This window comes from Haliotis rubra, unplaced genomic scaffold, assembly GCF_003918875.1.
Source record: "Haliotis rubra isolate DU_JTF1 unplaced genomic scaffold, ASM391887v1 Scf170, whole genome shotgun sequence".
Lineage (NCBI taxonomy): Eukaryota > Metazoa > Mollusca > Gastropoda > Lepetellida > Haliotidae > Haliotis > Haliotis rubra.
In genome coordinates, this window is record NW_025765670.1 from 526,940 (window position 1) to 552,201 (window position 25,262).

General features: G+C 39.0%; 1 protein-coding gene across 1 annotated transcript; it reads left to right on the plus strand.

Moving 5' to 3' along the window:
* Nucleotides 1–560: 560 nt before the first annotated feature.
* LOC124272521 (leucine-rich repeat and guanylate kinase domain-containing protein-like) lies at nt 561–24,260 on the plus strand. The gene is made up of 16 exons (XM_046707727.1): nt 561–785; nt 958–1,065; nt 2,616–2,697; nt 3,424–3,606; nt 4,465–4,589; nt 4,745–4,798; nt 6,258–6,347; nt 6,860–7,027; nt 8,092–8,198; nt 8,728–8,847; nt 9,731–9,827; nt 11,200–11,313; nt 12,213–12,414; nt 13,964–14,226; nt 15,084–15,172; nt 23,265–24,260. Exons 1-16 carry the CDS (start codon nt 567–569, stop codon nt 23,692–23,694), a joined length of 2,451 nt encoding a protein of 816 aa, XP_046563683.1. The 5' UTR covers nt 561–566; the 3' UTR covers nt 23,695–24,260.
* Nucleotides 24,261–25,262: the final 1,002 nt, after the last annotated feature.

Consider the following 25,262-nt stretch of genomic DNA (forward strand, 5'->3'; position numbering starts at 1 on the left):
ATTGGTGTGTTATAAATGTGTGAAATGAAATTATTCAGTAAAGAATAAATTTTCTTAACAACCGGTTCATTTTGTTGAAAAATGATTGCTGAACTGTAGCAACGAAATGAGCAGCCGCAGAAAATTATATAAATGTGTGAAGATGAATTATTCGGTAGAAATGAAGAATAAATCACTTAGTTGAGTTATTCAATGCGCCGTTTATTTATGTTTCACATCATGCTTGTTCTTAAATTTTGAAACGGCTGGATCATTCTCTGATAACAAACTACCCGCAAAGATCCATGCTGAACCGTTTTCAAGATACAAATGGTGGTAGTCGTAGGTGCCGTTTTGCTGTGGTCAGGCTTGCTGTCTTGTATGTCATCGATGGTCTTTATGTCAGTTATCAGCATCTCTGGACCACAATTAAATATTTATAAACTTTTGTCATATTTATAAATATTGCTGATTGCAGAAAAAAGCAAAACAAATGAAAAAATGTACTGAGTCGATGCAGTTGATTAAAGCGCACATAAAATAGCATTTGCTGCGGGCTTGCTGGTATCCATAGACACGCATTCAAGATGGCGGACCTAGGCGACAACATCCCCGATGCGGAATACTATCCCGTTGTTGATGGTGAATATGTTGTTGTCAATGGAGAAACACATCTTATTAACACGGACACAGATATTCTGAAGCTAGACGACAACCCAGATTTACTAGACGAGCCGCTTGTTGATGAAATTTACGATGATGTCGGACTCGGACCAGGGGGCACTGACAACGAAGACGATGTCGAGGTAAGAATTCATAATAATTTTATATGTTTGGGAATAATTGTCCAGTTTGTTAAAGATACGACCACAAGCTGAAAATCTTTCTCCTTTAAAGAATATTGAAACAGGGGAAATATACACCAGTGTTCTTATTGGAAGCTAATATGCATTGCTAATTGTACATTGCTTCTTTCAGCTTTCACCTGATGGTATTTTGGACGAGGAGACTGTTGGGCGTGGCTTGTCCAACCTGGGCCGATCTGCTGAAGGGGCGTATCAAGTGTATTTACACTGTACAGTGCCTGTAAGTGTTTTAATTGTCATGAAAGGTTTACTGCAAATCTGTTGATGTTCTCGTTCTGTCAGTCCAATGAATTGTGGGGACACTGAGGAAGCATGGTATTTAAAGCATTCACAGGAGGCCTAGGTTTGATTCCTCTTATGGTCACAAAGTCCAGTGTCCAGACATTGATATTTATAGACTGTTGCTAAAAGCAGCATAAAACCACAGGGATTGATTTTGATATACACAGTCTTGACCAGTGCAGGTAACACTATTTCTAGTGCAGGTAACTTTTTTTGTCAGGCTGCACCCAGAGAAGGTAATATTTTTCACCACAAATGCATTGCAGTAGGTTTAATAGTATTAATTTCCTGTTTTAAATGCGTCTTGTATCAGTGAATCTATTAATAACCAAACTAAAAAAATTGAAAAAAGGTCTGTATTCATGGTCATAAATAAATCAACAGTGGTAGTGGAAAAAAGTGCAATCGTACCCAGAACCTGTACTCACTAATTCATTAAATAATGATAACTGAATATAGCACCTTTATCAATAAATGGTAAAATGTCACAAGTAATATACTTACACATAGATTCCATGATGTTTCCATCTTTGTGCTCAAAGGGAAAGCATTGTGGGGCTGAAAGTGTGGTTAATAGAATGGAAAATACAGTTTAAACAACAAGTCAATACTCTATTGTTTAATTAACCAACTGCAGTGTAATCCTCAGTGTTACAGATAGTATTTAGAAATAGATAGAGCTGGCTGCAAAGATTTATAATCGGAAATATCATTAATCGGAAGAATTGTCAATGAGTATCGATATTGTAATTATTTCATTGATAACATCTTACATAAACTATTGTCATGAAATAAAGTTTCCATATATACACACAAAACAGTTATGCCTTCATTCATGGACATCTTATAAATCACATTCAGAGTCCTGTTTTTGTGACTTATCCATGTGTACAACTCACCAGTGATGTGAAATGTGTTGATTTTCTGGGGGTGATTTTTTCATCTTTTTTTAGTTACATCTCTAATATTTATCAATCTCTGATCAATATTTAGTGAACAATTGTTTATCTCTATTATCTATATCAATATCCAGCAATAGAAAAGGACTGGTTCCATATGAGGTTACTAAAGCATTTAAAAACATATAAAAGCAGTGTTTATTTAGGATGAATCATTTCAACATTTGCATCTCAGGACTGGTTGAGTTTTCTTTCTCACAGCAATTAATTGTAGATCATAACTCTGATAATAACCACAAAGACCCACTTGTCCAGATTGAAGGAAAAATAAAGGTCTGTAGTAACATGAGCCAGCTAAACGGATCGGATGATACACTGATCAGCCCACATGACAGTGATCTGGCTACAAATCATTGTATTCCAAGTGCACAGCTTAAAGCTTCTGATCCCAATCACTGAATTGTCTGGTCCAGACATGTTCTGTTAAAAAACGCTTTCATATATATAGCTTGATTGCTGTCGAGTATTTCATCAAACAATGAAAAACAAACTACAAAGGGTACTTATGAAAGATACATCTGTATTACAGGGCTTCAACTTGAGGGACATCAGTCTCTTGGCAGAATATGTCCATTTACAAAAGGTGGAGATTCCATACAATGAAATTACAGGTAAGAAAAACACAAACAAAATATGTATTTTTCCATTCTCTATAACGCATTGATAAAGGCAACTATGTTGCACTTATGTTGACATGATTTCACAGGCTCTACAGTAAATGTTTATATATATATTACTATACCATTACTGGCATATAACAACTAGTATTGTTTTCATGTTATTTGGTGAAGTCAGAAAGTCAATCATTTCAAAATTACATAAAACTACCTCAGTTTTGCTTGGATGTACAAAATCTTTCAATAACAACACAATCATCAAGGTCATATTAAATCTCGTTTGCTATATAATGTTTTCCAAATGACATTTCCAAAGTTGTCGCAAATGTGGATCCAGGATTTCTGAAAATATTGAATCCATAATATTTTACCTGATAATTAATTTGCATGTGGAAGTGCAATAATTGTTCGAATCGGATGAAGAAACTCAAGAAGTCGAACCCAAATGTTAAGGTAAACATTTAGAGGGTCCCTGGATTCAAATACTATAGCAACAAATCTTCAAGACTCCAGGATCCTTCCTTATTTCAAATACTGCAGCATCATTGAACCAGAATTTACACGGCTTCTTTTTTTTACCATTTATTTAAGTGTCATTTTCCCCATCAATTTCACCTACTACGGATCACAAATAGACTTAGGGTCATTATAGCCACTCCCTCACCTAGATCTACGAATAGATAGACTGCAAGTCTCACATAAGTATGTTGGTGTGTCTAGACCTGTCCCCACTGAGTAACCTACAGCACCTGCTGATACTGGACGCCTCACACAACCAGCTCCCCAGGGTCCTGGACTTCACCCCTCCCAAGAGCCTGATGATAGTGGATCTCTCCTTCAACCAGATCGAGGAGATGAGTGACCTCTCTGCACATCAATGCCTGAAGAAACTCAACCTTGACAGTAAGATTGGCTCATTGACTTTCTTGTAGTCATTTTATTCTCATCTTCTCTGGGAGTTAGTCTCCACAATATGTATATTTTGCCGTCAGTGAAGCTTCAGGAATAGTTCCAAAAGGTGGAAATAATAGCCTCAGAACTAGAATAAACTGCGAACAATTTATATTAACAGATACAATTTTAGATGCCAAAAGCTGTGGTGGAGGGGTGTACAATCTTCAATTTATTGTACCCATAAAGATCCGGCTGAAAATTCGTAAGCAAACCATGTTTGTCTTAAGAGGCACTTTACGGTATTGGGTAGTCAAGCTAGCTGACAGGTGTCTTCATATCCAGATGCTTAGATTGATGCTCATAATGTTGATCACTAGATTGTCTGGTCTAGACTTGATTATTTACAGACCACCACCATATTTGATTAAATACTCATTACGACGTTAAATAACAAATAAACTTAAATGTATTGAATTGAGTATCAATGACAGAATTTCTGATATATTTGAAAAACTCAATATCTTTATAAAAATTTAATCCTGCTTAAAAGACAAGACCCTACACAGGATCATTTTTGTATCAAAGCAATCCATTTCAGCTGTTTAATGCTGCTTAAACACTATTGTTTACATATCCTCTTGCTTGTAAAGCTAGAAATTCCGGTCTAATCAGTAACCCATGTTGCAAGCAGTGACTAACAATGTTGGGTGGTTGGCTTGCTTCACTGGTGTATGCATATCATCATATCCCAATTATATACACAATTACTTACAGACTGCTGTCATAAAGTTGGAAATTGTGTGAACAACACACAAGAAACAAACATAATATGTTTAACACATCAAGGGAGATAACCCTTTGTTCCAGATAACAAGATTCATGAACTGAAGGGACTGAGCAGCTGTAAAAGACTGTCATTTCTAAGTATGGCCCACAACAAGATAGAAAACCTACAGGGTCTAGAGGGCTTGCCTATTCAACATCTAAATATGGTAAGACCTTGTTTATATGTGATGACATTAATGCTTCACATTACGTGAAGATATACCTGTTTTTATGAAAATGTCTGATGTGATATAATATTGATGGAAATGATATTATGAAAAGAGCTGTCAACATTCTATGCATATATTTCTTTTCATTACAGTGTCACAACTCCTTAACAAGGATTGAAAATATAGAATCCCTCAAATACATAAGGGTAAGTGTGTGTATTGCAATAGTTTCAATCATACAACAGATAAGATCCATTGTTGTTGTATTTTGTTTGTTTGTTGTTTAATGCTGCTTTCAGCAATATTACAGCTGTACGGCGGTGGTCAGTAAATAATCAAGTCTGGACCAGACAATCCAGTGTTCAACAGCATGACATATTGATAGACTTATTGTTAACTTGCCCTCTGGCAGCTCCTTTGATCTCATTACTTTACCACTAAAGTATGTATATGTATACTTTACTATGCTTTGATTGCATTTTCCATCAAACTTATCAAACATATGTAAAGGATTTGGACATTTTGCAGCAAGAAAGCTTATAAGTTTAGAAATTGCGTGTTCAGGAAAATATGGGCGTTTGGTTTTACGCCGCTTTTAGCAATATTCCAGCAATATCATGGTGGGGAACACCAGAAATGGGCTTCACACATTGTACCCATGTGGGGAATCAAACCCAAGTCTCCTGAATGATGAACAAACACTTTAACCACTAGGCCACCCCACCACCCCTCAAAATATGTGAATTTATATGAAGAATGTTATCTTTGGTATATCTACATACAGATGTCTGTGATTGAGTTCAAAACTTTATATGAAGATCTATGAGTAGTATGAGGTACATGTTTAATGTTAATCAGTATGTATACTTTGCCAATCCATCTTTTGAAGTATTGCTCAGATTGTGTATTACATGTATTACTCTGATCGCTGGATCAATGTTCAGTCAAAATTCATCATTATCTCCCTGGGAAGTTAAATAATGCAACCCATGCTGTCATATGAGGCATTAGAAGCTTACAGTCACTCATCGCACTGAGTACCCATTCACTGCATTTGTGAATAGAGAAATCTTTTGAACAAAGTCATTTGCCTGACAAGACGTGAGGGTCAGTTCTGAAGTCCCAGTGGTACGTGGTACCAACTTTTAACCTAAGTTTCTGTGTGCTGTACATGGGTTAGTTATTATGTTTCACTTTTCATATTATACATCATATCAGACCAAGTTTCCAATAACATGGTGGCACTGATAGCATGCTTTTTGGATAGCATGAGACCAGACCAATTTTATTTCTTGTTTAACAGATTTTTGTCCTCAGAAAACCTAAAGGCAGGAGGGGGAAAAAATCACCAGTCAAAGTAATATTCCTTTTAAATACTAAAAGTGTTTTACTTTGGCAATTTATGAAGTGTATATGAGGCAAAAAACAATCTGCTAAAAACGGAGGATCTGTAAAACAAAAAATAAAATTGGTCTGTCCTCATGGTCAAAACTTGACAAGAAACCAAGGGAGATTACTCTCAATTATTTGTTGAGAGATGCCACGTTGCTTAGGTGTGTGACAGCTGCAGAATAGTATACCCGCATACATCATATAGGTATCCAGGCCTGACCTTATCAGGTCACACTTCATGTCATTGAGGGATTGTGTCATTGCATGTTGTAGCACCTGAACCTGTCTGGGAACAAGATCCGCAGTCTGTCTGGTCTGGAGGGTCATGACCTGTTGGAGTACATCGACCTGGAAAACAATGAGGTTGGTTTGGTCTTTTGATTTTTTGGTCACTTTGTCCAATATATATGGTTCATTTTTCACTTGAAACTTATACTTCCTGTCTACAAAATATCATGCTTTGTGATAGAAGTGCATTATTACAATGATGCTAGTGTATTCTGAATAATGCTGATGTAAGAAAATAAAACAGTCATATTAGTTTTCTCATCTGTACAGATGCAATGCTATGTTCATATTTCTGGGACCCGTGAAGATCCGTGTTAGAATTGATCCTCAGTAACCCATGCTTGTCGTAAGAGACGATTAAAGGGATCGGGTGGTCAGGCTCGCTGACTTGGTTGACACATGTCATCGTATCCCAACTGCATAGATAAAGCTTATGCTGATGATCACTGGATTGTCTGGTCCAGACACGATTATTTAAAGACCGCCACCATATGGCTGGAATATTGCTGAGTGCGGCGTTAAACTAAACTCACTCACTCACTCACTCATATGTTGTACTGGCAGTACATTTATGTGTAACATGACAGGTGATCGACATCAGTGAGATGAAGTATCTGATGAAGTTGGGGATGTTGCGGCAGCTGAACCTGCTGCAGAACCCGGTCCAGGAGCTGCCTGACTACCGACTCTCCATCCTCTTCAGGCTACAGAGTCTGACCGACCTGGACAGGATGAGAGTTGAAGTGGAGGAGAAGGTACAGTCACCTACTCATGTACAATCCCTGTCAGAAAACTAAAGGGAATCCAGGTTAGACTAGATTCTCAGCACTTTGTCCTGGGAAAGAGGCATCTTCGTGTATTGGTTGGTCAGGCTTGGTGATGGTATGGATTGTGACATGTTGCTTGGGGTTGGTAGCATGAGTGCTTGGGTCAGGTTGGTCATAAGAAGGATCTGGGTATCCAAAGGACTATCCATTTTGTTTGCGTTCACATTTTTTTCTAACTGTGTTTGCTTTCCATCTGACATTTTGGTTCAGTAAAGTTCAGAGAATGCATGACCATGTCATTTTATATGTGTATCTAAATACCAGTTGCCTGGGCATTGTTAAAAAAATTCCCAATTTGTTCCCAAGTTCCTGAAAACTACACTGAATACCAGGGTAGAGTTGGGTAATTGAAATCTGGATTCCCAGGTCTGAGCCCTAACTTGGACCGTTCATAATTTATGGCTAGTGAGGGTGATGATGATTTTAGAGGGGTTTTGTTTAGTACTAGGGCGGTGTCATTGATTTAGTACATGACATAATCGGGGAGTGGGGAAGGAGGCACTTACTTTGTACATAAAAATCATCATCACCTCCCCTAACCATAAATTATGAACGGTTCCTAATTGCAACTGTATCAATCACTGGCTTGTCTTGTCCACATTCAGTGAAACAACCCTTGAATATATCAATTAGAATTTGTCCTCAGCAAGACATGCTTGTGTTAGGAGCTGACAAACAAATGGCTTGTTCAGGATACCTGACTTGGTTGACCCACCACATGTCATCGTATCTCAATGTTCATGATGTCAGTCACTAAATTGTCTAGTACTGGGTCCCGATCCACAAAGCTTTCGTAATGTTACAACATATCGTAACTCTGTAGTTTATCAGAGGCTTACGAATGGCATAGTACTACTTATAAAAATAGGGAAAAGTGACAACAAAATAATGATCGTTTGTTAAACAACTTTTTTATTTGGGTGTTGTTAGTGAGCAATTCATCGGTCTCAATTGAAATCAAACAGACTGTAAGTGTATGCCTGTTTTCCCAGGTTGCTGCCAAGAACATGTTTGACCCTCCGCCAGAGGTTGTGGCCGCCGGAGATCACATGATGCATGTGGTTTACAACTTCCTGCAGCCAAGTAGAGTGTGGGACAGGTTGGTATAATGTCACATGGCACGTGGCATCGGTCTTCACACATCTCAGAATGATGTTTATGGGAAATGAAAATGTGACATACTATCAAAACATTTTACATTTTACCATTTTTATGAATGAGATTGAATCTGTAGTTGAGATTATAATATTTTTGCTTTTATGGTTTAAAGACTCTGAAAACCAAATATGTTTGGTAGTTTGAAAGAAAATTAGAAAAGAACTTATGTAGTTAAGTAATTTTATGTGGTTTGAAGTTCAACAGTTTCAAGAGAAAAAATATTATAATTCTGTTTAAAGAACAGGATATTTGATATTCAACCTTTTAACACATACATGTAACTATTCCTGTCAAAGAAGATGGTGGTCTTTTATTTTGCTGAGACCCATCCAACAAAGATTGAGAGGTTGAAAAAACTATTATGATATGTAACTTTGTCTATTATTTGACTCTGACGTCTTGCTCTGGTTCAAATCTGTGAACTTAAAAATATAGAAAGTGTTGTTCATCTTTAAATTTTCTATTTGCAGTACGTTACCAAACATTGAGACAGTGTACCCCATGCTTGTCCTGGTGGGTCCTCAAGGCTCGGGCAAGAAAGACCTTGCTCTCAAACTAGCAGAGGAATTTTCAGATTACTTTGGCTATGGGTAAGTATGAACTATGGACATATGCAGTGTTATTGATCAAAGAGCCAAGTATTTTGCTGTCATTATTCTAATCTTTTACTTGATCATCCAGTTTATTGTCCCTCGCCACGAACTGGGAGAGGGATGTAGGTTTGAGCTCCCTCCATCCATCCGAGATGATAGGGACAGATTTTCTCGAAAACTGTTATAGATAGGGAAACCAAATTTGGTATGTGTTTTCAGGACATGGATGCCTTGATCGAGTTCGAAAACAGAAACCGTGTTACAATTTGTTACAGAGTTATGGCCCTTGTCATGTGTTTCTTGACTTAGTGCACGGTATCCCTGTGGGAACAGATTTTCTCTGAGTAACCGTTATAGACAGGGAAACCAAATGTGGTATGTGTTTTAAGGACATGAATGTTGTGGTGGAGTTAAAAAACAAGAACCAAATAGGAACAGAACACTGTGGCAGGGGATATTGATGACCATGTCTTCTTGTTATATCTTTCTTCTGTTTTGATAAACATTCTTGAGCCATTCGACATTACTGATCTTCATTTTGATCCTGATTCAAATATCTGATTGTATCCTGACATGAGCATAAGAAATAGAGATAGAAATGACACTATGGTGTTGGTCACTCACTCATACAACCATCACATAGTTTGAATATTTCTGAGTATGGTGTTAACAACTAACAACTAGTTATGGTTTTATTGTACTTTACTTATCATTTCATCCTTAAATCAGTTGATACTTATTTCAGTATTCTATTAAATTAACCATCAATATTTTGATATTTCAACATTAGTATTTGCAACTGTTTTAACTGATCACCTTAATCTCTGTACTAAGTTATTATGATTCATGACCAAGTCACATCACGCCCCTCTGTCAACAGTGTGCCGGACACAACCAGGAAGCCCTACTCTGATGAAGTCAATGAGAAAGACTACAACTTTGTTTCCATTGAAAAATTCGAGATTGATATCAAAATGGTAAGGCAGTTTGTACAAAGTTTAATTGGGTAACATTGAGATTGATATCAAAATGGTAAGGCAGTTTGTACATCACAAAGTTTGATTGTATTCCAAGATATGGTAACATTGTTCTAAAAGTTTGTTTACTTTTTGTCTATTTTATTATTTGGTTCATCCATTCACTAAAGATATACAGCCGTCACAAATACACCCCATATCATCTGTGTGTATTTACAGGGGATTGCGGAAATGTACTAAATTCGAAGATATGAAGTAATGATGATTTTATTCAAAGCGAAACATTACAGCTTCAGGTTCATGGATCCATAAACCAAGTACAATAATAAAAGTGTGGCCTTAAAAGAAAAGACATGATAACTTTGTCTATTCATATCAAAGCATGTTATAAATGGAAGTAATTTTGCATAAACCAAATTTTGAAGACTATTATCCCAAAGGGTAAACCAAGTAATAAAAAGTGTGGGTATAAGACAAACAACAGTGTTCATATATTGATCTTCATGTGATGCAGACAGATGGCATATGATAAATCATGGAGGCTAAACATAGACATCCTAAGAGATGCAAATAGATTCATACACTGCAGGCGTAACAGAAGACATTTAAGATGAAAGTTCCAGGCATGATTATTTACAGACCACCATCATATAGCTGGAATATTGCTGAGTGCGGTGTAAAACTAAACTCACTCACTCACTCTAACAGTTAAAGCGTAAACATTTCCTAACATTTAGAGATAATATACCATGGTTATGGAAGCTTAGGTGAAAAGCAATTAAAAAGATATACCATGGTATTAGTAGAACCACAGTATTTTGCCAGCTGGAATATTGCTGAGTGCTGCATTGAACAAGCAATTAAAATTATGTTTTCAACACCTTACATGTTAAATGTGCCATCAGTGCCCAAATTCCTTTTTTGATTACGGCATTAAATGCATCCACCCCTCGTTTTTTGAAAATCCTGTATCTGTCCCATCACCAGTGAAGCACACGCTGTTTGGTAAATGTCAAAGACCTTGATTACTTGGACCAACATCAAATAAACATTATTGGATATAACAGAAATACTGTTCAGGGGTGGAAATAACCCATTGCTCGACGCCCGAGTCCAGTGGTTTTTTCTGTCGGGCAAGCAAATTTGTATATCACACTGTACCGGTGTCCAGTTGACTTTCCAATATTAATTATGTTGTTTATTTAAAAATCAACAAGAAAACGGCCGGTATAGTGAAAAAACTATCAGGGCAAGTGATTTACATGTGCCACTGTACCGGAGTACACTAGCAATTTTAAAGTTATTTCCACCCCTGCTGTTCAAAGTGACTTTGAACATAGATTAATGAGATTAACCACTTTGTTTGATCTAGGGTCAGTTAATCCAGTCCAGCGAATACCACGGTGACTGGTACGGTCTTCAGATGGAGTCTGTAGAGGCCGTGGCCAGAGAGGGTCTGGCTTGTGTGGTCCATATGGAGCTGGAGGTAAGTCATGTGGTGGTCAATACAACATTAGTACACAATAGAACATAGAACATCAGATATAAAAACTCTGTAATTGTAACGACACTCAAACCAATATACAACAGTCCAACTAGGTTTACAACTTGGTGTAAGCTCCCTCAGTTGCTTTGTGTGTGAGAAACCATGAGCGATTCACACTGTTATTAACTGTCACACTGTGTTTAACTTTTTAAAGTCTCTTACGCCATGTAATGAGTTCTGTACTAACCAGTGAATAAACATTGGGTTATCTGAAAAATTCCTTTAGATCGTGGATTATGGATCACCTACTGCTAGTTTCCTGACTGTAACTGGAATTTTAGAAAAGACATATATATTTTAACAAAGGAGGATTTTTGTTGATCACTGGATTGTCTGATCCAGACTCAATTATTTACAGACTGCCGCCATATAGCTGGAATATTGCTGAGTGCGGTGTAAAACTAAACTCACTTACTCTAACAGTTAAAGCGTAAACATTTCCTAACATTTAGAGATAATCTCTCTGTTATGGAAGTTAGGGGTGAAAGAATATACCATGGTATTAGTAGAACCACAGTATTTTGCCTTCGGTTCGGTATACTGTAATGCAATCCCAAAAATCGGTATTTTTGGTTTTCAGGCCATTATTTCTATCTAATCATAAAATGACTATTTTGTTCATTCAAAATAACAAAGATTATGATTCTTTTTCCATGTTATTAAACAATGTAAGGTTTGGCTCTTGTTGTCAATTTTCTGATGATCATATCTCATATACCAATTTGAAACAAAACGTACCGAAGGCCTTGTACCGCAATATACAGTACAGTACCATGGTAAAATCGTACCATTTCACCCTAAATGGAAGTCAAGAATTATCTTGCAAATGTTGGTTTCAGGGGGTACTGTCACTGAAAAACACGTACTTTGAGCCAAGGTATGTGCTGATACTTCCCTTGGATCATGAGGCTCACGAGCGCCGACTCCGTGAGAGAGGAGTGTACTCTGAGCAGCAGATCATAGACACTTTGAAGAGAGCTGAAATGTACAAGGACTACAACCAGGACCACCCAGGCTTCTTCGACATGAAGATCAACAGTGGTAAGTGAACATTGGTCTCACACAGGTCAGTCTAAGTAAACTTAGGCTCAGTATTATTCGTTACACTCAGCGTTTAAAATTCCCGCCTGCCCGACCGTCCAGAATGGTCTCTATTTCATCTTGGACGGTTGTTGAATTTCAAAAGTAGCCTGTCCGTGGTCTGCTAGATGTTTTTACCCCTAACAGTAAATATTTCATAATATCAGGTTCTCTTGTCATTTTAAACTATTTACGATTGGACATTTCTTTTTACAATAACCAATCACAACACATGTACTTTCAGTTTACCTAAACTCAATGCATTGCCTGTTAGTGCTATGTTGTTTATTGCGATGCCTACAAACAGTAAAGTATTCATAAACCTGATTTCTTTGTATATTTTTCATTGTTGAAAACCGGACAGGCAAGTTTGTATCCGGACTGGTAATTTTTTAAAGTTACCAGTCCAGCTGTCTGGCTTGGAATTTTGGGAGTTTAAACACTGTTACACTGATATACTGAGTCTAACAAATCCTAGTAGAAGGTCGCGTCAGCTAACCTTTCAGTGACCTATGACCATCCAATCAAATGCGAGATATCCAAACAGATTTAACCAATCAGACAACGGATACTATTTAGGGTTCAGCAGGACTTTCAAAACGGTTTTTGGATTTTTGTCTTCCCTGGTCGCTGATACTAATCTCTGAACATCCGTTTATTATTTAGATTGAATGGTTCAAGTAAAAATTAACAAAACTCATTTATTCGATCTTCTTTAATCCAGTGTTGAGATTTCGTATTGGGCTGGCATGATGCTTAAGGCTGATAGCTCGAATTTCTAACATCCAATTGCTGTCTAGTTATTGTATGCCAGATAAGAGCAGTGAGATAGTTAAAGGTTCCAGACATCGTGCCAAAAGGTCGGGCTCAATTGACCACATGAGTACCAGTACATTGTATGAAGCCCATTTCTGGTGTCCCAAACAATGGTAGTACTTGAATAATGCTGAAATGGTGCAAAAACAAAACGCACTCACTTACTTATGCCAATCAAACCAATCATGATCCCAACAAGTTTAATACCTCATAGTTGCATTACCTCCCTTGAATTGTTGCCTAACTATTAGTGTTGGGAATTGGTTAAAATCTCATAATTGATGATTGGTACATTACAACCGATCAATCATCGAAAATAATTGGTTAGCGTCATTTATGAAATGTGTTAATGCACACAAAAAATAAAGAAAAAAATATGCAGTTCTTGGGGTTTTTTTGGCAAATTTTCACATCTTTAAAGGATGACTAGTATGGAGGAACATAAATTTCTTTAAGTCTTAAGATAAATTCAATCATGACTTGGAACAAGCTTGTAGTGCTTATGAAATTTAACAGACAAAACCAACTTAGTAAAAAATACTGTTAATGAAAACAAGTGTTCTAGAATTGTTTGTGTTCGATTATGAGAAAACATGATCGATTGCTTGGTCGTTTAGTCACTGCGACCAATCTTCAAATATTTCAATTAATCGGACCACCACTACTAACTATACCTAAATTATCATGCCCATAGATGACATCCAAGAAGGCTACCGTCGCCTGCGTCACCTGGTGATGGACTACCTGGGCATCAGCTCCATGTCGCCCACCACGATGACCGACCCCACCACTAACTATGAGGAGGCGCATGGGGAGACCGATGTGTACCCCCTCCCTGGTGGTGCCTCTGCCACCATGATGGGGGCACGCACCTGGTCTAAACCAAGCCTTCCAGACAGCATGTCACAGACCAGAGGCAAAGTTACCTCCCCTGCTACAACTGGAAGGGGGATTGTGGTGAGTTGGAAACAGATATATGTCTGCAGTAATTAAACACCATGAGTTTTTTGGAAGAGAGGCAAACAGGGAATTTGATTATAATGTATGATGAACAAATTTGGAGTAATGATGTTGTTTGTCTGAATGAAACCTCGGAACGGGAGTATTTGCATGTGTTTGATATGCATTGGAACTAGGCTTGATCCATTTGAAGGCAGTATTTGATGCAGTTAACCTGAACCCTGTTTGTCTAGAAACTACTGGGGTGGCTGGGTAGCCTAGTGGTTAAAGCGTTCGCTCGTCACGTCGAAGTCCAGGGTTCGATTACCCACATGGGTACAATGTGTGAAGCCCATTTTTAGTGTGGCTTGGAAGTTTGGGAGTGTTTGTAATGATGTTCTGAAAACATTCATGCAATTCCTGTGTCCCGATAAATTGTATTGGAGATATGGCGGGTCCAGTGGTCGAAGGTGCCACGATTCTGGGTACAGAGTTGTATCCCTTGAACATCCCAGAATCTGCTAATCTTCCTTCAGTCCTGTGCATGTGATAAACATCAACAACCTGCATCACTTTAAGCTGTTGGTCACTTGATTGTCTGGTCCAAACTTGATTATTCACAGACCGCTGCCATATAGCTGGAATATTGCTTAGTGCGGGGTAAAACAACAAGCAAACAAATTTTGTGTTTTCCTGAATCAGGTCAACTGTTCCATACCATTTACAGTGATCTCGTTTATTCAGATAATATCCTTCCTGACAGAATTGTCCATCTTGTCAAACTTTAGGGTAACATCCCATGTGTACTGAGGAATGTCCTATATATCTAAATGTTCCTCACAGCACCCCCTCACTCACTCACCTGTGTATTTCAGGAGGAGGAGTCCCTACGGAGGAGACACAGTGCAGCTAAGGAGGTAGTGGCAGGCTATGTGCCTCCCCTGTATGAACAGCTGCTCACTGGGTAGGTACCCAACTGATATTCAAACATATTGTCAGGATTCTGATGGGGGTATACATTTATTGTGTTATAAAAATTCTAGACGGGAAGTCAGAAGGTAATTTGTGCTTGATTTATAAAAAAGTGGAAAATCAGTATATAATTAAGAATTGTTATTCAGTTCAGGTTCTTATTCACTCCAGGGGCGGTGTTAAAGTGGTTAAAGTGTTCGCTCGTCACCAAAGACCCAGGTTCGATTCCCCACATGGGTACAATGTGTGAAGCCCATTTCTGGTGTCCCCCGCCATGAAATCACTTAAATATTGCTATAAGCGGCGTAAAACTCAATCCTGGTAGCCTAAGGATTAAAGCAGTCACTTGTAACGGCGAAGATCGGGGTTTTTATTCCTCACTTGGGAATCATGTGTGAAATTCTGATGAAATTCCATTCTGATGTCCCCCACCATGGAATTGTTGGAATATTTCTAATATCTCTATTCCCTGTTGTACAGATATCCCAAGACAGCCCCTCAAGCTGTAGATGGCCAAGTAGGTCTGGGTGATGAGATGGACCTTCGTCCTTCTCCGCCCCCGTCAACACCATCAGTGTGGAGAACAGCGGCGCTCTTCCACCCGCATCACCTGACTCAAGCACTGAAGATGAAGGATCGGGTTCTGGGCTCTCCGACTTAGACTCTGCCACAGAGCTACAGAGAGGCAGCACCCCACCCAGTCAGAACAACGCTGATAAAGGCTTTCTGCCTACAGAAACTGTGAACCCACTCGAACTGATTTCTGAACAGGGATACAAATCAGCCTCCAACGGAGAGCTCCCTGCTCCTCGACCACCCTCTGCACCTCGACCTGCCTCACGCAACAGGCCAGGGTCAGATCGACATAAAGTGTTGCCACCCATCAACAATTCAGTTCCTGTGTCATAGCAGCTTGTTTAAGTTGCGAAGCTTGTCTGTGATTTGTAAAATAACATGATAGTTCATGTGTCGATTTTACTTAAGAAATTGGAAGTTTCATTTTTCTGTAATAACATGAAATGTACAATGTTTGTTCAAGCCTAAATCATGTTAATGTCCAATCATTTGAAGTTTGTTTAAATTGTCTTTTAATATATCATTCAAATGGTTAAAAGTATTATACGTACTGAAGTTATACAGGCATGATGAATATCACTGTTTAGAAATCGAGCTGTTTTGGGGCTGTTGGGGTAGCCTTGTGGTTAAACATCCACTTTGGTGACCCACATGGGTACAGTGTGTGGAGCCAGTTTCTTGCATCTTCCACAGTGTCATGTCATGCTTTATGAATAGATGTCTACCCATGCTAGGGTGTACATGACACCTCTATGTGTGTAAAAGTTGGTAGACAATAGATGTTTTCATATGACCCATGTTTTTATATTCTGCAGTACTTTGCATATTTTGTAAATAATGTATGTAATGTTCATATTGTGCTTTTGGAATGTGAAAGTGTAATTATTAAATGAATACCTAGAAGAATTATTCCTTTTTTAATAAACATTCTTAAAGAATGCAACCACCACTGCCACCAAATCCCACATAAACTTTAAATTGATTTATGACTTGTGAGCACCACACCCATATAGGAATATAGGAAGGCGTTTCCTATTCTCGCGGTACTTACAGATATCGGCTGAAAAAATAACACAAACAATTCTTACCGTATGAAAGCTCATTGTTCTTAGATGAAGGGCCTTCTCCTCTAACATCTACAGCCATCAGCTGCCAGATCCATCACTTTTGAGCCCGGTGATAAACAGTTCCACGCGCCATTGACGACATGAGGCAGTCACGTCACGGAGTTTTGATCACTAGCAGACTTGGGCCACTTCCTAGTTACCGTTCGGCAAAGTAAACAACCAGTAGGTGTCGCACATCGGCGATTTCGGTATAAAACATGTTTACCGCAAGAATAGGAGACAGAACTATGTGTGGGTCTGACCAAATCTTTGAACATCTGAGAACGGCATCAGTTAGGGAGTTCCTCCTACATTAAGCTGACATGGCATGAACTACAGTAGCTGAAGTACTGTATTAACATGACACAGAGCCAGTAAACATTCAACATCTGAACTTAACTGCCTCATTCTAAAATTAAGTTGGAATTTTTCACTGTTGACTAAATCCAACAAACAAGTTGTAAGATAAACATTTATTCTTTCGTAACAACCTACAGAGAAGACACTTGCAACTAACGGTACAAGATCAATCTGTGAAAAATAGCACATTCAACATCTTCACCAAGACAGTATCCAAATAATAACCATTCATGAACATATATTTTACACGTCCTCACCAACTCCTCTACATTATCTATGGTCAAAACTAATTATGTTAGCATGGGGATCCTTTTCATATCACTGATTCTAAAAGATGAAAGCAGGTGGCCCATGATTGGAATAATATAGAGAACTTTTTCTTGGATTCAAGAAACTGAGAGACATTACAAAGATAGCATGATAAATGCAATCCTGGAGTTTCCACTCACAAGACATGTTAGTGAAGTTTTATTTCAGCACAATGGCCACAGGCCCACGTACTCATGACACATACATGACACATACATGACACATACATGACACAATGGCAACTTTCAAGCTAGTCTAGTGAGCCTGATAAGTGTATGTAACCAGTGTTCCTTTTAACAGTATACAAAGTCAATGTATACAAGTTACAAGTGAGTACGGACTGAGAATGGTACAACAGCATACGTGAGAACAATTCACTCTGAAAACCATGATAATACCTTGGTCCACATTTGTACAAATATTGGACTGGGGATTTTGGTTTCTTTATGTCTCCAATCACACTCTGGAACACATTCCACACACAAGTCTTTGGGACACATCACTTCCTCTTCATCGCTCTCTTTCGCTCTCTTTCCTTCTCCCTTCTTGGGCTTCACTTTCCCCCTCAGTGCCTTTTAACCTTGTCATATCTCCTCTTGAAAGTCTAAATGTTCATCCCTGGAAAAAGGACAAGATTTGGACACTTTGACAAGGTTTTGTTACACAATATTTGTGACATCTGCTTTATGAGTAAAGATAGGCTCTCAGCATTATTCTAGCTATGTTACAGCAGTCTGAAAGTAATTGAGTCTGGTCAAGACAGTCAAGTGATTAACATAACTTGAGTCAAAGCATCAGTTTATGCAAAGGGGATACAATATCAACTATCAATCGAGTGTGACTTCCTGATTCCATTTAGTCACCTCTTGCAACACTCTTTAAGTCTTTACTCTTTAAGTCAATCATGGGTTGATGAAGACCCAATCTTCAAGGAAATGCTGTATGACCATCTTAAGACGACCTGTACTCAATTTTCATCAAAGAACTGAATCCCCGCCGTGATATCTCTGGAATATTGCTAAAAAGCGGCGTAAAACTAAACTCACTCACTCAAAGGACTGAAATCATTGGTTACAGCATTTGCTAGCAATTAGTCTCTGAAATGAACACATTTTACAGTAAAACATGGGTTCTAACTTACATTCAGAAAATATAATAAAAAGAGGCCCAATTATTTTTTCATTTTCAGCCTGAAACTGAGGTAATCTAGGCTTGCCACATACTCCAAGACACAAATGGGCTGTATTGATTGCATATTTGTTTCCGTGTCTGTATGACTGACTAGTTACAGCGTATAAGGAACACTTTACCTAAACAAGCCATGTTTCCTGAGTTTGATCATGAGACCGTTGGTGTCCTTGTACCGAGGGTAGTAGTTGACCACTTCTGGATTCAGATTGGGAGGGAGTTCCCTCATCAGCCTCACCACCTTCATGGAACGCAGACTGGTTGGACGAGCTACTTCACCAAAGATGCGAGCAGCCAGGTGACCCATTCGCTTTGCATAATTGGATGCCATCAGGTCACCAACTCCTTCAAAAAGAATCACAAAAATCATATATGCTATCATATACTGGCGATATATACCTGTCAATATGGTTTAACAAACATTTAATGCTTTTGGATGACTTATTGATGCACCATGGCATATGTACAAGAGATAAAATAACAGCCTGCAAATCTCATGTTGACTGTTTGGGTCTGCTTAGGGGCCAAACTGAACATCTCAGAGTATCTTAAGTGTTGTTTATTTAAAACATTTCAGAGTGGTCCTTTAGACTACAACCCGTTTCACACATTCAAATTAAGATGACAGTTCGGAATCGATTACACGCACGCACGCACGCACGCACACGCCGGTTAAGCTCCTTAAATTGTTCAGAATATCATTACACAGAAAGTTTGTCATCGGACAGATGAAGATGATTCTTCGTTAAATCTTCGTGCCACGTGATACTTGAGGTCTGGAAGCCTTTCGGCAACTCATACGCTTAAAGTGATAATTGGCAAAATTACAATAAACGCATCAAGTAACATACATACACCGTGACTTTCCAAAAGGTCAAAAGATATCAGCTCAAATTTTCCGCAGACATGCTACCCGGAAGCGGAAATGCGAACAACATTTGGAAATACTTCTTGAAATAGGATTCATATACACATTACGTAGAGTCATAATAAAATGTAATTGCATTATAGTTCGCTTTATAGTGACATTGACCAACAAATGATAATAAGATCCAAACAAATTCGCCATCCTGTTGAATTTTCTGCAACCGATAGGATGGTTTCGTTTCGTTTTTGATGTATTTCGAGAGAGAAACAGGGAGATAACCAATTTAACACCAAGAGCGCGTAAATCAAGCTGTTCCCATTCAAAATGTTGCTACAACTGTTACGACTTGTTGCTGTATTTGCCTCCAATGAAAGGTATAACTTCAAGCAATAAAACCTATTCGAGCTTCCAATAAACACACCGCCCATCACGACATCTCTTCAATAGTCCAAATCATTTAATGAATGGACGTTGAACTAGTCCTATTCTGTGATATGTATTCAGCTTGTTGCGGCAGTCTATGTGTATTGCCACTAACCGAATAACTTACAGTTTGTTTTAATGGTAAGATTTCCTCCCGTTCCCTCATCCTAAATAATATTGTATAAATATAAAATTATTAACAAAACTTAACACAACAATTACTAGAGAACTCACAAAATGACTAAAAGTCCAAAATTCAAGTTAGGGTTAGGTTTAGGGTTGGGGGAACGGAAGGAACTCTTTCCGCACAATAATAAAAAATTAAAGACAGTGATTGTATAATGTAATCATGTTAACAGGACAAGATCTGCACCTGTCAGGTGTGAATTACATCAAATACTCAAAAGAATATTGCAAAACAGTAACTAATTTTAATATTAGGCATGTCACTGTACGTATTCATTATTATGCAGTATTTTCATTGTGTCGGATGAATTGTTCAAAATAGGAGAAAGTGTTGCACAGTGTAAAACCTTGACTCTACTGCGTTTACATTTTTTATAAGTCATATATAGCTGCCCTTTGGGGAAAGACTTCACCCGTATCCCCCCTTAAATTTCATGCTAGTCAAATCATATTACCTGAATATATATATATTCCTCATCTGATAAGGATGAGTTTTTTAATATGTTTCCTTAATTGTATCTGAACATACTGAAAGACATATCCAACTTCTAAAAATGCCACTTCGAAGAAATTTGTCTCATCTTTAAAATTTAGGGGATACAGGCGGAAGTCTTACCCCCTTTGGTATGAAGGGTTTGTAATTCATATTTTTTTGCATTATTGCAGTTGAGAATCTAAGGATGGAAAATCTATCAATTTGCCTTAGAGTAATAATGTACTGACTTATTTTACAGACTGGAGGTGGGACAAGGTGAATGATACCATGGTGAATATAATGACCAGTCACAATGAATGGCTGTATCATCCCCGGGACTGACATTGCAGTAGACTTTTGGAAGATTAGGAAAGAACCCACCTCTCATCTGACATTTTTCCTCACCCATCTCCACGGTGACCATATTGTAGGTTTGACATCCTCATGGTCTCGTCCAATCTACTGCACAGAGGTCACTGCTCAACTGCTAGGGAAACGGCATGGCCTTCAACCCAAGTACCTCAGACCTCTGGAGGTGGGAGAATGTCACATGATCACAACCAGAGGGAAAATGGAGACTATTTGTAGTGACAGTCATCGATGCCAACCACTGCCCTGAATGCGGCCATGTTTTGTTTGAGGGAACTTTTGGCAAGATCCTACACACAGGGGATTTCAGGTAATACAGCCGTAACTTGTAGATGTAAGCTGTGTAATACATCATGATTGGTTATAAAACACACACACACACACACACACACACCTAACACACATACACACCCCATTGGCTCCGCCAACGCAAAAAAAATCTTCAGTGTGGTCTTAAGTCATTTTTCAAAAGGGGGTTCGAACCCCTGACCCCCCCTCTGGATCCTAACTATACCTATATTATCATGCCCATAGATGACATCCAAGAAGGCTACCGTCAGCCTGCGTCACCTGGTGATGGACTACCTGGGTATCAGCTCCATGTAAGCCCACCACGATGACCCGACCCCACCACTAACTATGAGGGAGGCGATGGGGAGACCCGATGTACCCCTCCCTGGTGGTGCCTCAGCCACCATGATGGGGGCACGCACCTGGTCTAAACCAAGCCTTCCAGACAGCATGTCACAGACCAGAGGCAAAGTTACCTCCCCTGCTACAACTGGAAGGGGGATTGTGGTGAGTTGGAAACAGATATATGTCTGCAGTAATTAAACACCATGAGTTTTTTGGAAGAGAGGCAAACAGGGAATTTGATTATAATGTATGATGAACAAATTTGGAGTCATGATGTTGTTTGTCTGAATGAAACCTCGGAACGGGAGTATTTGCATGTGTTTGATATGCATTGGAACTAGGCTTGATCCATTTGAAGGCAGTATTTGATGCAGTTAACCTGAACCCTGTTTGTCTAGAAACTACTGGGGTGGCTGGGTAGCCTAGTGGTTAAAGCGCTCGCTCGTCACGCCGAGGTCCAGGGTTCGATTACCCACATGGGTACAATGTGTGAAGCCCATTTTTAGTGTGGCTTGGAAGTTTGGGAGTGTTTGTAATGATGTTCTGAAAACATTCATGCAATTCCTGTGTCCCGATAAATTGTATTGGAGATATGGCGGGTCCAGTGGTCGAAGGTGCCACGATTCTGTGTACAGAGTTGTATCCCTTGAACATCCCAGAATCTGCTAATCTTCCTTCAGTCCTGTACATGTGATAAACATCAACAACCTGCATCACTTTAAGCTGTTGGTCACTTGATTGTCTGGTCCAAACTTGATTATTCACAGACCGCTGCCATATAGCTGGAATATTGCTTAGTATGGCATTTAACAACAAGCAAACACATTTTGTGTTGTCCTGAATCAGTTCAACTGTTTTATACCATTCTAGTGATCTCATTTATTCAGATGATATCCTTCCTAACGGAATTGTCCATCTTGTCAAACTTCAGGGTAACACCTTATGTGTACTGTGGAAACTTCTATATATATAAATGTTCCTGACAGCACCCCTTCACTCACTCACCTGTGTATTTCAGGAGGAGGAGTCCCTACGGAGGAGACACAGTGCAGCTAAGGAGGTAGTGGCAGGCTATGTGCCTCCCCTGTATGAACAGCTGCTCACTGGGTAGGTGTCCAACTGACACTCAAACATATTGTCAGGATTCTGATGGGGGTATACATTTATTGTGTTATAATTTGAGACGGGAAGTCAGAAGGTAATTTGTGCTGGATTTATATAAAAAAGTGGAAAATTAAGAATTGTTACTCAGTTCAGGTTCTTATTCACTCAGGGGCGGTGTGGTAGCCTAGTGGTTAAAGTGTTCGCTTGTCACGCCAAAGACCCAGGTTCGATTCCCCAAATGAGTACAATGTGTGAAGCCCATTTCTGGTGTCCCCCGCCATGACATCCCTTGAATATTGCTATAAGCGGCGTAAAACTCAATCCTGGTAGCCTAAGGATTAAAGCAGTCACTTGTCACGGCAAAGATCAGGGTTCGATTCCTCACTTGGGAATTATGTGTCAAATTCTGATGAAATTCCATTCTGATGTCCCCCACCATGGAATTGTTGGAATATTTCTAATATCTCTATTCCCTGTTGTACAGATATCCCAAGACAGCCCCTCAAGCTGTGGATGGCCAAGTAGGTCTGGGTGATGAGATTGACCTTCGTGCCTTCTCCGCCCCCGTCAACACCATCAGTGTGGAGAACAGCGGCGCTCTTCCACCCGCGTCACCTGACTCAAGCACTGAAGATGAAGGATCGGGTTCTGGGCTCTCCGACTTAGACTCTGCCACAGAGCTACAGAGAGGCAACACCCCACCCAGTCAGAACAACGCTGATAAAGGCCTCCTGCCTACAGAAACTGTGAACCCACTCGAACTGATTTCTGAACAGGGATACAAATCAGCCTCCAACAGAGAGCTCCCTGCTCCTCGACCACCCTCTGCACCTCGACCTGCCTCACGCAACAGGCCAGGGTCAGATCGACATAAAGTGTTGCCACCCATCAACAATTCAGTTCCTGTGTCATAGCAGCTTGTTTAAGTTGCGAAGCTTGTCTGTGATTTGTAAAATAACATGATAGTTCATGTGTCGATTTTACTTAAGAAATTGGAAGTTTCATTTTTCTGTAATTACATGAAATGTACAATGTTTGTTCAAACCTAAATCATGTTAATGTCCAATCATTTGAAGTTTGTTTAAATTGTCTTTTAATATATCATTCAAATGGTTAAAAGTATTATACGTACTGAAGTTATACAGGCATGATGAACATCACTGTTTAGAAATCGAGCTGTTTTGGGGCTGTTGGGGTAGCCTTGTGGTTAAACATCCACTTTGGTGACCCACATGGGTACAGTGTGTGGAGCCAGTTTCTTGCATCTTCCACAGCGTCATGTCATGCTTTATGAATAGATGTCTACCCATGCTTGGGTGTACATGACACCTCTGTGTGTGTAAAAGTTGGTAGACAATAGATGTTTTCATATGACCCATGTTTTTATATTCTGCAGTACTTTGCATATTTTGTAAATAATGTATGTAATGTTCATATTGTGCTTTTGGAATGTGAAAGTGTAATTATTAAATGAATACCTAGAAGAATTATTCCTTTTTTAATAAACATTCTTAAAGCATGCAACCACCACTGCCACCAAATCCCACATAAACTTTAAATTGATTAATGACTTGTGAGCACCATACCCATATAGGAAGGCGTTTCCTATTCTCGCGGTACTTACAGATATCGGATGAAATAATAACACAAACAATTCTTACCATATGAAAGCTCATTGTTTTTACATGAAGGGCCTTCTCCTCTAACATCTACAGCAATCTAGTGGTGTTCCGATTAATTTTAAATAATCGAAGATTGGTCGCAGTGACCAAACAACCAAGCAATCAATCACAATTTCTCATAGTCGAACATAAACGATTTTGGAACTACCATTTAAGTCTTTGAAAAACTTGACAATGGAACATATCTCAGAAGTTGTCAGGGCCTGAAAACATGTTTAATTCTTAGAAAACTCACTTCACTAACTGAAAAGCCATGACTGAATGTTTCTCTAAGACTCCAGGAAGTTTATGTTCATGATATATTAGTCATCACTTTAAAGTAGCAAGTTGCAATCATTTTATACATATCTGCAATAACAAACTGGATAGGAAAATCTGAAAAATGACGCTAACCAATTTTTTTCGATGCTTGTTCGTTGCTAATGAAGCAATCATCAATTTTGAGATTTCAACCAATTCCCAACACTACAGCCATCAGCTGCCAGATCCATCAGGTGAAGTACCACTTTTGAGCCCGGTGATAAACAGTTCCACGCGCCATTGACGACATGAGGCAGTCACGTTACGGAGTTTTGATCACTAGCAGATTTAGGCCACTTCCTAGTTACCGTTCGGCAAAGTAAACAACAAGTAGGTGTCGCACATCAGCGATTTCGGTATAAAACACGTTTACCGCAAGAATAGGAGACGGAACTATATGTGGGTCTGAGAACGGCATCAGTTAGGGAGTTCCTCCTACATTAAGCTGACATGGTTTGAAGTACAGTACCTGAAGTACTGTATTAACATGACACAGAGCC